The sequence below is a fragment of the Dromiciops gliroides genome, chromosome 5 (genome assembly GCF_019393635.1).
Source record: "Dromiciops gliroides isolate mDroGli1 chromosome 5, mDroGli1.pri, whole genome shotgun sequence".
NCBI classification, from domain to species: domain Eukaryota; kingdom Metazoa; phylum Chordata; class Mammalia; order Microbiotheria; family Microbiotheriidae; genus Dromiciops; species Dromiciops gliroides.
The window spans coordinates 15,756,720-15,768,409 of NC_057865.1; the positions used below are offsets into that span (position 1 = coordinate 15,756,720).

Here is an 11,690-nt window from a genome sequence, read left to right on the forward strand (position 1 = left end):
TGGGATGGGACTGGCTAGAATCCAAGCCTGTGGACTTTTCCTTTCTCATGTACCTAGCCCCTTTGCTGTTTTCTCTCAATTCATGAATGATGTCTGTTTACAGACTATAAGTAAACCAGTGAGTAACAGGTCTTGGTCTGGACCTGAATGTTCCCTGCCCACTTCACCAACTAATAATTGTATTGTTGTTGGTTCTCTTGGTCCTTTCTGTTTCTTCTACCCCAGAAGAAATTTGTCTAAAAAACCCTATTTTTAAAAGTTTGTTATTTTTTTGTTTTTGTCATAGCTCTTCTCCTACCACAGGGAGAAAAAGGAGTAATACACCACAAATTACCTTTTCCTTGTATAGTTTTTGAGTCCATGATCAGAGTGTGTTCTGAGCCCATGTGGCTTTTTCATACATCTCTGTTGGTCATGAGAAGTACGGTGGGCACCTGGCAACTCCCCCTCCCATTTGATTGAGAGATGTTCCTGAATCTGCTACTCAGGGATTCCCAATGACTCCTTTTAACATTTTCCATTAGCCTATTGTTTTAACAAATACAGTTGAAAAAAAATCTGGAGATTTATCCTTGAGAGAACAAAAAGAGATAATGAGAAGTATAGCATCCTCTCTGTCCTCTAACTGGACTAGGTTGGATCCCCAGAGAGTGGCTGATTGCTGCTCTCCTTAAGCTTTTTGGGGTTATCCTTGAGAGTCAGATGGTGAGTTTAGTACTATTGAACCCCCACTGGTATACTCTCATCATCAATATACCAGTTGAATTCTATGAGGTTTTACAAAAGGAATTCACTGAGAAGATACAGTAAGAACAGGAGTTACAAAAAAAACGTCCTGTTCATTTGGGGGCACATTCTCCCCTTGCAAATACGAGATCCCTAGGAGAGAAGACTAACTTAAAGAGCAATGGTAGTAAGGCATATGTGTAGAAAGCACACGTGGCCATGGGTTACTTCTCAACTCCCGGCCTTTTGTAAGTCTTCTCCTTGTGTGGAATCCTCATAAAGTAGCTCTCTGCTGTGCGCTTTCTACGGTCCATGGCTGGCACCATTCTCTGTTAGGAGGGGAAATGGTCCCTGAAGTTGCTACTAAATGACTGACTCTGCATGTTTTTGGCTCCTACAGCTCTGTTGAATTCTCCTGCTGGTGCTGGATTCTGTTGGGGTCTCTGGTGTCCCTGCGGAAGCTCTCAGATTCACAGGGGAGCCTGGGAGAGCCACTCTTAGAAGGGAACATGTGCTCACGAGCCCACAATGCGGGGGAGGAGATAGGCCAGCAGCTTTCCTTCCCCCTGCAGCTCATAGGAACTTTTGTTTGATTTGTTCCCAAGAGGTCAATGAGATGGCAGATTGGCAGGACAGTTCCTTTGTGTTCAAACTCAGTGCCAGCTCAGTGTATCCTGAGTCATTGGTTCTTTGGGCTGGGTGGCCAATTAGAAGACTTCATCTTCGGGGCAGCTAGGTGGTGCACTGGATAGAGCACTGGCCCTGGATTCAGGAGGACCTGAGTTCAAATATGGCCTCAGACATTTGACACTTACTAGCTGCATGACCTTGGGCAAGTCACTTAACCCCAATTGCCTCACCCCCCCCCAAAAGAAGATTTCATCTTCACATGTTTTTGTTGTATAGTCATTTCAGTCATGTCTGACTGTCCATGGCCCTATTGGGGGTTTTCTTGGCAGCGATACTGGACTGGTTTGCTATTTCATTCTCCAGCTCATTTTACAGATGAGAAAACTGAGGCAAACAGGGTGAAGTGACTTGCCCAGTGTCACATAGCTACTAAGTATCTCAGACTGGATTTGAACTCAGGAAGAGGAGTCTTCCTGACTCCAGGCCCAGCACTCTATTCACTGGGCCATCTATCCGGCACAGAAGATGCTTAATAAATAAATAGTGAATGAAGAGCCATTGAGGTCCTTTTAATCTAGTGTAGGCTGTGATTTTGTGAAGACCTACAAATTATATTTTAATTTCATTCAATTAATTAATTTCATTGATTTTAAATAATTCTAGACTAAGCAGTCTTCTGTAAGATAAAAATCTCCATTCTCAGAACAGCATGATGCAATGCCCTATTTGGATTCAGAGGTCCTGGGTTCAAATCCCAGCTATGCCACTTGATTATTTTATGACCTTGGTCAAGTCCCTTGACCTCACTGGACCTCAGTTTCCTCATTTGTAGAATGAGGGGATTGGTCTAGAAGAACTTGAGGGTCCTTTGCAGCTTGAGATTCCTGACCTTTGTGGTGGGAGGTTCTCCTCTAATGTCAAAGGCATGTTGATGAGGCTTCTTTGAGGTGAGGAAGATGCAGCCAGAGGTGAAGGGAATGGAGGTTGCCTAGACTCTATGGTTGTGTATAGATGGTGCATTGAGGGAGCTATGATGTCATCAGGGGGAGTTTCCTCCATCTGCTAAGCCAGAGCCATTGCTCACTGACTGACTTATGGACCAACAAAGTCCTCCCAGCCACTAAGAGGTTAAATGATTTGCCCAGCCTGTGTCAGAGGCAGGGACTTGAAACCTAATTTCCCCGACTCTAAGCCCAGCTTGCTATCTGCTGTCCCATGCTGCTTCACTTTATGTACACATGCTAGAGCATATTTATCAGATACTATATTAAGAAGGACACGCAGTTGCTTTGCTAAGAATTAAAAACTGGTAATAAAAAATGGGGAGAAAATTAATGAAATTAGTAGAGATGTAATTATCCCGACAGGAGACCAATTTGTCAGTGTGGTACAGGACTGGGGTGGGAAGAAAGAGCTAGAAGGCTGGGCTTTGAAACCTGCCTCTGGGTCAAATCAGTTCAGTTTCCTCATTTATAACACGAGAAGACTGAACTTGGTGACCCCTCAAATCCCTTCCAGTTCTAACTCCTGGGATCAGGGGACCTGAATCCAAATCCTGGCTCTGTGTTAGCCTCTCTCTGAACTTCACTTTCCTCTTTGAAAGGATTGAACTAGGTGAACCAAAGGTCCCTCCCAGCTAGAAATCTATTCTTGAGAAAACAGAGGTAAAAGAGAGGGAGAGAGACACATACATAGAGAAACCGAGAGAGAGAGACAGAGAGAGACAGAGAGACAGAGACAGACAGAGACAGAGACAGACAGAGACAGAGACAGACAGAGACAGAGAGACAGAAAGAGACAGAGACAAAGACAGAGAGAGACAGAGACAGAGAGACAGAGACAGAGACAAAGAGACACACAGAGAGACACACACAGACAAAGACAGAGAGAGACAGAGAGACAGAGACACAGAGACAGGGAGGTCCCTGTTCACCTGCCTCTAAGAAACCTGAAAGGTTAGTTGTTTTTTTCTTTCCCTCCTCCTACTCTCCATCTATCTTTAAGACCCCGAGCAAAACAGGGAGCTTTTCTGAAGTTTCCTTATCCCTAAATCAGGGACAACAATAGCTGCTCCTCCCCAGGGTTGTTGTGCTGCCCAATGAACTAACATGTATAAAATACTTCGCAAACTTTAAAGGAATAGGTACCATTTGAATGATTCTTATAAATTGTCAGCCCTTTTTAAAAAAGAGAGGCAAAGAAATCCATTTTTTGAAATGCTTTATTATCCATGACATGCATCAAGGTCAGTGTCAATGTTGGATTGAATTTTTGAATTATGTCCTTCTGGGAGAGTCACTTAATTTTTACCAACACATGGACCAGATCACTAATCAAACCTTTACCATTTTTTTCTCTAAAAATTGGCAAACATTTTGGCTATTTTCACCAGAAGAAGAAAAGTTGTATCCAACTTTTTTTTTTTGGGGGGGGAACATCAGTGGTCTATCATATAGTCCTGTTAATGCCATTTCTTCTTAGATGAAGAGTATTTCAGGGGGCATTGCAAGTGTTCTCTGAAAGCATGGGTTGGAAGTGGCAGAAGTCAGAGTCAATAATGTCTTCATCAATGGCCAAGCAAACAATATGACAGCCACTGATGCTTCTTAACCTCCCCTGGCTGCTCATGGCCCAAACCCATTCTGTCACATGACCTTGGGGTCAGGGGCTTCTCTCCGGTCCTCCCACTCCTCCTGACTCACTTTATTTTCATCACCTTTCTTAGTGAGATAATCATGGAAATCCAGGGTCCTGAAATGGAAGAAATGGGAAATAATGAAACTCACTGGGACCAGGGACATCTCAAGAGGGGCTTGGCCAGGGCTGTGGGAATCCTTTCTAGCAGGACTTCTGTGGAAATATGAGGGAGAGCTAGATCAGAGAACAGAGACTGGGAGCTGAAAGGGTCCTTAGAGATCATACATGCCATGAGCTCTTATCCTGGGATCTATGAACCTGTTTTTGTGTTTAAAGAAGTATCGCAATAACTGTATTTCAATAGAATTGGGTTCTTTTGCAGTCCTCTGTATTTTATTTTATGCATTTGAAACACTTGCTTCTGAGAAAGGTGGATGGTGCAGTAAATAGAGATCTGGGCCAGGAGCCAGAAGGACCCGAGTTCAAATCCATCCTTCAACACTTTACTAGTGGTGTGACCCTGGACAAGTCACTTAACTTTTATACATGTCTTTGTCAGTTTCCTCAACTACAAAATGGGGGAAATGATGGCACCTAACTCCTAGAGCTGTTGTGAGGATCAAATAAGATAACATGTAAAGTACTTGTTCAAAATAAAAGGCTCTATGAATGTGCTATTACCATTATTGATTGTAGGTAAGTGATTTAATTTTTTTGGTCTCAGTTTCCTCATTTGTAAAATAAGGATAATAATAATAATTGCCCAATTGATGGTAGGATCATTGATATAGGATGAAAGGGGACCTCAGGGGTGATTGACTTTCACACCCTCATTTTAAAGGTGAGTATTCTGAAGTCCAGAGAGGTTAAGTTACATTTTCCTGTTAATCCTGTCTTATTGTCTGCCACTTACCTGAGCTCCCCTTCATCAGCAGCCTGGAATTCCCGAGGCTGGCTGGCCATGGGGTAAGTTGGCTGTTTTACAGATGGTGACCCCAGCACCCTTTGTGGCAAATGGATGGAGGAGCCCATGACACTCTGGACAGCTGCTCTTCCAAATCTTTGTGGCAAGTTGGGGATTCGCCTTGAGATACCACCATTGAAATTCCTTCCAAACTTGAGAGGCAAGTTAGCCACAGGCTCAACACTCCTTTCTTCTTCGAAGGACCTTCCAAATCTCAGGGGTAGATGGGGCATTGGCTGGGTGATCTTGTATGTCATTGGGTTTTGCCCCTTGTGGATCATGTTGGAGTCCCATTGCCAGAGCTCTTCAGGGTTAAGGCTCCTTTGCTTCTTCTCATTGGGGTGTCCTATGGGCTGTGATAAAAATGAGATAAATCATTTCGCTTCCTCTTACCTGAAAGATCTGAGTGACCAAATTAACTTGAATTCTGATTTTAACCTCAAGAAATCTCAAGCATATAAAGAATTCAATTCAACAAACATTAAGCACCCATTTTGTGTCAGCCGATACTGGAGTTTACAAAGACTGAAATAAAAAAGTTCCCTCCACCCTTGAAGAGGTTATGGTCTATTGGGGTATATAATAGGCCCAAAGATAAAGAAATAGAAAATTTAGACAAAGTAACTTTCTATTAAGATTTATTGGGGCAGCTAGGTGGTGCAGTGGATAAAGCACTGGCCTTTGATTCAGGAGGACCTGAGTTCAAATCCGGCCTCAGACATGACACTTACCAGCTGTGTGACCCTGGGCAAGTCACTTAACCCCAATTGCCTCACCAACAAAACAAAACAAAATAAACAAATAAAATAAATAAAACTTTTATTTTAACATCACTGTCATTTATAGCTCTATCACTTCCTTCTTCCTTTCCCCATCATTCCTCTGAATTGAACCCTTTCTTATACCAGACACTTTTGTGAAGAAGAGGTACTAGATGACTCAGTAGATAGAACACTGGGCCTGGAGTCAGTTAGACTTTGAGTTCAAATCTGACATCATACACTTTCTGGGTAACTTTGGACAAATTACCTGATCTCTGCCTCAGTTTCCTCAACTCTAAATGGGGATAATAATAATAACACCTATCTCCCAGGGTTGCTGTAGGGATCAAATGAAATAGTCAGTATAACACAGTGCCTGGCACATAGTAGGCATTAAATAAATGTTAGCTGTTTATTATTATTATTAATTATCTAACAACTGGAAGAAGGACTCAGATGAGTCTCAGGTAGAAACTGCTCAAGCTCACACAGGTACTAAGTGGCACTGATATGAATGCTCTTATTCTGCTTTTTGTATCAATAGTAGCTGGAACAATCAAATTTGGAGAACAGACCTTTTGTATTTCTAGGGAGATGCCTCTCTTTTTGTCTTCCTCAGACTTTATCCCCCTTATTCTCTATCTCCTTACCTCCACCATTTGTGAGACATCAAAATGGTGGGTGAATGCTGTGATTGTGTGGGAGATGATGGTTGATTCTTGGGGCATAGTCCAGCATAGTTAGAAAGGGGAAGCACTCCCGAAATCATTTTCTGTCCCCAAGTCCATTACAAGCTCAGTTATATTGAATTAATCCAAATAGCAAATGTTTAATTACATTTTTGTTTCACCCTAAAAATTTTGCCCCTCCACTGACGTTTGTTAAGTTATTAAATTTCTGTGCATATTTACCAACTGGTTCCTACTAAGCAGAAAACCGTAACTGCCTCATTACATTTGCATTCATCGTTAAGAATACTTAAATCACTCCTCTTTAAAATGCATCCAGCTCTTTTCGGGTCTCTGGCAGTTTATTACAAACATGTTTTCCTACGCTAATTGCCGCTCCGTAATGTGCCTTCTGCTTGCTAAGTATCCCATTACAGGCTATCTATTTAATCTGCGATTACGGATGCCAGCCTGGCTACCGCTGTGCCAGTGGGAGCCACCAACCCACGGATGTCACCGAGGACCTGACGAGGAAAGCAAAGTATATTATTAAGTTGTACCTTTCGGGGAACAACTTTACTAAAAAGTTGTTCCCGTTATTAGCCAATTACCGGAACTCCTCGGTTTCAACGCTCGAGTTAATGCCAGGCACGTCCGTGTAAATTTAAAGAGTTACCTTTAAATATTCATCATAATGTTCCCAGTCGTGAAGATTGGACATCACAGATTCATCGGCACAGACAGACCTCGAAGCTAACAGGATTGAAGTGGCCAGAATAAATACGACAAATGGCTTTAATGAGATGATTTCCATTGTCCATAAAAACTCAAATGAAGTTTCTATGCGCTGCTCGGGACGACATGAGGGACGCGGAGGTCTTTTTATACTGGCAAACGACAAAGAAAGATGCCTTGAATTGGGGCATCCATTCCACATGGCCGAATTTCTAATATTAATTAAGGCCAGAGACTGGAATATGCATTCGAAGAATGTCGGTGATTTGTTCCCGGAAGGCGGTGGCAGGTTCCACTCGCAAATTAATTAGCTTTGAAAACAATTCCTCTTATTATGAAAACATTTCTAATTAGGTAAGACTGAGGGTCCAGGGAATTCGAATTTTAAGGGCACTATGTTCGGAAGCTCCCCATTCTTGCAAATGGAATTCGGTTTGGGGGTCTCTGCGTCAAGCTACATACCATTTCTTAGAAAAGAAAAGGAATATTCGAGAAAGACTTTTGATTTTGGTCAATACCAGAGATAGGCATTGTGTTTTTAAAATGTCAGGTGAAATTCAAAATGTGAACCACATGCAACAGAGGCCAACATGTCATTAATTAGCTTTCTGTCTTATTCAGTTTGTTTATTACCAAAAATATCCAAAGTTAATGTCTACTTGGTCATCACAATATTTTTGTGTGTGCCTTAGGAATATTCACAGGAGAGTTAAAGATGTATCCTGGAGAGAGCAGCCATCTTAGGGTAGGCTTCAATCCCTTTAGGATCTTAGAGTCTTTGCCCACTGGGCAAAACTATGGAAGTCAGCAAGATTTCGAGTGAATGAAGCTGTTGATCCCACTTTCTGGAAGAGCATAGCAGAGCTTTGGGAAGTACATATGCGTGCTGGTTTTGTAACTCCCACAGCTCCTATTATTCCGGTAATCTTACATGACCATAAGACTACTGACAGTACCCAAGAACTGAATTTGCTCCAAACAAATACTTAATTTTTATTGAGAGCTGCAGTTCGCAGAATTTAAGAGTTGGAAGGTCCCATAGAGGCATCTAGTTCAACCTACATCACTTGGACAAGAGTCTCTACCTTGATACACTGAACAAGAGACCCTCTTTGAAGATCTCTAGTCAGTGGATAGAGGACTGAGCTTAGGAAGACTCGTCTTCCTGAATTCAAATCTGGCCTCAGATACTTTGACTCTGGGCAAGTCACTTCACTCTGTTTGCCTCAGTTTCCTCACCTGTAAAATGAGCTGGAGAAGGAAATGGCAAATCACTCCGGTATCTTTGTCAAGAAAACCCCAAAAGGGGTTGTGGAAAGTAGGACACAACTGAAAAATGATTGAACTGAGTCAGGGAGGAGCTTACCACCTCTCAAGGCTGCCCATGTCACTTTGGGAAAATTCTCATTGTTAGGACATTTTTTCCTTCCATCTAGCTGGAACTGGTCCTTCTGCAACTTCCAACCTAATACTCCTAGTTCTTTCCTCTGTGGTTTAAGCAGAGGAAACAGCTCCTCAAATACCTAAAGATAGCTATCATGTCTTCCCTCTACCTTCTCTTCTCCAGGCAAAGTAGTCTCAGTTCCATCACCTTATTCCCCAGTTACCACCATCCCTCTCAAAATGTGCTGCCCAGAATATGCTATATGTAGTCTGAACAAAGGCAGCCCCACCATGGTGCCTTCCACTAAAGGAGTCAGTTTCTTTTGTTTGTTTTTGTTTTGTTTTTGTCTTGTTTTTGTCTGCCATGTCAAACTTTGGACCTTAATTGAGCTTGCAGTACACTAGAAGCCCCAGATTCCCCCCACACACACACACATGATCGGGTCTTTCCCTATTTTCTATATGAACCTAAGACTAGGATTTTAGATTTATCCCTATTAAATTTGGAATAAAATTCACAATTGGGAGCAGCTGACTGGGATTCTAATTTATCAATGAAATGCCCAAGCACTTTGTCTCATTAGAGCCCCTTAACTAACACAAGGAGAGGCTTGTCAACCTTCCTGAAAGGCATTTACTTTGTGACATGTATTCTTTTTCTAATGAGCTTGTTTTAAATTCTGAACTTAGCAAACACCAAATAAAATGAGCGTTTATATAGAGAGTAGAAAAGAAAAAGATTGTATCTGAAACTGTGAATATCTATTAGGCACAACTTGCTTTTCTTTCAAAATAACAATAACTAGTAACTAACATTTATTTTTTGTTTGTTTGTTTTTGTTTTTTTTTTGCGGGGCAATGGGGGTTAAGTGACTTGCCCAGGGTCACACAGCTAGTAAGTATCAATCTGTGGCCAGATTTAAACTCAGGTACTCCTGAATCCAGGGCCGGTGCTTTATCCACTGCGCCACCTAGCTGTCCCGTAACTAACATTTAAATAAGAACTTTGAGGTTTGCACCACACTTTTTATGTGACATCTGATTTTATCCTCTCAACAACCCTGCAAGATGGGTGATATTATAAAATATTATAAAAATATAATTACATATAAATCATACAACAAATATATGACATAATACATCATGTGATGATATATTAATATATAATACATTTACCATGTACCATTCAGAGCTGTCTTGCTCGTCTGATTTCTCCTGTCTTTCTTTCTGTTCTCTCCTATACATTTTTCTCTTTTTTCCCTTTCTTTCTTTCTTTTTTTTTTTTTTTTTTTTTTGGCAGGGCAATGAGGGTTAAGTGACTTGCCCAGGGTCACACAGCTAGTGTCAAGTGTCTGAGGCTGGATTTGAACACAGGTCCTCCTGAATCCAGGGCCGGTGCTTTATCCACTGCACCACCTAGCTGCCCCTCTTCTATGCATTTTAGACAAATATTTCAGGGTCTTATTATACCCTCTTCTCATTCTTGACTCTTTTTGTTGTTGCCTTTGGCTATCTTATCCCCAGTCTTTTGTCCCACTCCCTGCACCATACCGATTAAAAAGAAAAACCATGCTCTTGTAACATAGAGATAGTCAAGGCAAACAAATTCTGACAATGGCCATGTCTGAAATTGTCTTACTGTATAGCACCTTGTGTCAACTATATTTTGAGCTATGGAAAACTCAGGCTCATGGTGGGAGGGCAAAGCTCGTAGGGATGGACTCAATGGACCAGTCAGTCTGTTGTGGGGGCTTAGTGTTTTTTTTTTTTTTTAAAGAGTCAAACTGACTAGTGATGACAAAAACAAGAGGCTTCTATCAGGCACTTTTTTTTTTTTTAGTGAGGCAATTGGGGTTAAGTGACTTGCCCAGGGTCACACAGCTAGTAAGTGTTAAGTGTCTGAGGCCAGATTTGAACTCAGGTACTCCTGACTCCAGGGCCAGTGCTCTATCCACTGCGCCATCTAGCTGCCCCTATCAGGCACATTTTAACTCACTTAATTTCAGAATGCACTAAAAGATACTGAGAAGATCTCAAGAGAGTTGTTTATTGGTTATTAAAAATATTTATTTTTCTAGCGCAAAACACCACCTCCAAGGCTCTTTTCCAATGAGTAGTTTTTCATTTCTTACATCCTGCATCCAGACAACCAATTTTTAATTCCATTTTTTATCTTACCCTGAAAAAAATCATGCCCCTATACAGAAAAGTGAAGTTTCTCCACATTTTCACCAACTTATTCCCACAAAGCAAAGAAAATTTTATGGCCTCATGCCTTTTGCATTCTTCATAGTTAAATCACTTAAAGGCAATCTGGTCCAAGCCCCTTATTTTACAGATGAGGAAACTGAGGCTGAGGAGAGTGAAATGAATGAATGGTCCGACCTTACAAACAAAAATGACAATAGGCCCTTGGGGCTGGGCCAGGCGAATTTGGGTTTTAAGCCTCCTGGGGATTGAACACATTTGTCTTCCAAACAATTTCTTGGTAAATTGCTGACGGAACTTCCTTGTGGGTGGCCAACGAAGCCAAGCTCTTTGAGATGTGTGAAGTGAGGGATGTCATGTGCCCTGGGCTCACCACCCTTGGGAGGGGGGAAGAAAGGGAGGGGGCTGGCGTGTGTCTGTCTAAACATGCTTTGGTATCGAATGTTTTCTGTCATTCCACACAAAGCTGTACAGTCTACCCACTTTCAGCCCTGCTGTGATTTAAGATCTTGTTTCCCATTCCCAGCTAGTCTGATGTCTCTTAGGATGCACAAGAACCATCCTGACTTGCAGCTCCACTGTCTTCATCAGTTTTGTACTTCTAAGTTGGGGTGGGTGAGTGAGCAGAGGGGGTGCCATGTTCCCTTCTAGGACAGAAACGGTCCCGAAGCTCCCTTAGCCTTGGCTCACATTTCTATCTTGGCTTATAGATACAGAGCACCTTCCTCACTATACCTGTAGGAGGCAGGTAGAGCACAATGTAGGGCAGCTAGGTGGTGCCATGGTGCTGTCCCTGGAGTCAGGAAGACTCCTCTTTCTGAGTTCAAATCCAGCCTCAGACACTTACTAGCTATGTGACCCTGGGCAAGTCACTTATCCCTGTTTGCCTCAGTTTCCTCACCTGTAAAATGATCTGGAGAAGGAAATGCCAAACTATTCCAGGATCTTTGCTAAGAAAACCCCAAATGGGGCCATGGA

At 42.1% G+C, this 11,690-nt stretch overlaps 1 protein-coding gene across 1 annotated transcript; it reads right to left on the reverse strand.

Moving 5' to 3' along the window:
- Positions 1–3,658: 3,658 nt before the first annotated feature.
- Positions 3,659–7,223, reverse strand: NPVF (neuropeptide VF precursor). Its single transcript, XM_043965189.1, has 3 exons — positions 7,063–7,223; positions 4,907–5,310; positions 3,659–4,107 (listed from the first exon to the last, which is right to left on the reverse strand). The coding sequence occupies exons 1-3, from the start codon at positions 7,198–7,200 to the stop codon at positions 4,002–4,004; spliced, it is 648 nt and encodes a 215-aa protein (XP_043821124.1). The 5' UTR covers positions 7,201–7,223; the 3' UTR covers positions 3,659–4,001.
- Positions 7,224–11,690: the final 4,467 nt, after the last annotated feature.

Bases quoted from the DNA above. Each gene is read 5' to 3' on its own strand.
- NPVF (XM_043965189.1), bottom strand. From the start codon at position 7,200: ATGGAAATCATCTCATTAAAGCCATTTGTCGTATTTATTCTGGCCACT. The intron at 5,311-7,062 runs GTAACTCTTTAA...TTTTTATCACAG, and splicing joins ATTATGATGAATATTTAAAG to CCCATAGGACACCCCAATGA. The intron at 4,108-4,906 runs GTAAGTGGCAGA...CTTCCATTTCAG, and splicing joins GCTGATGAAGGGGAGCTCAG to GACCCTGGATTTCCATGATT.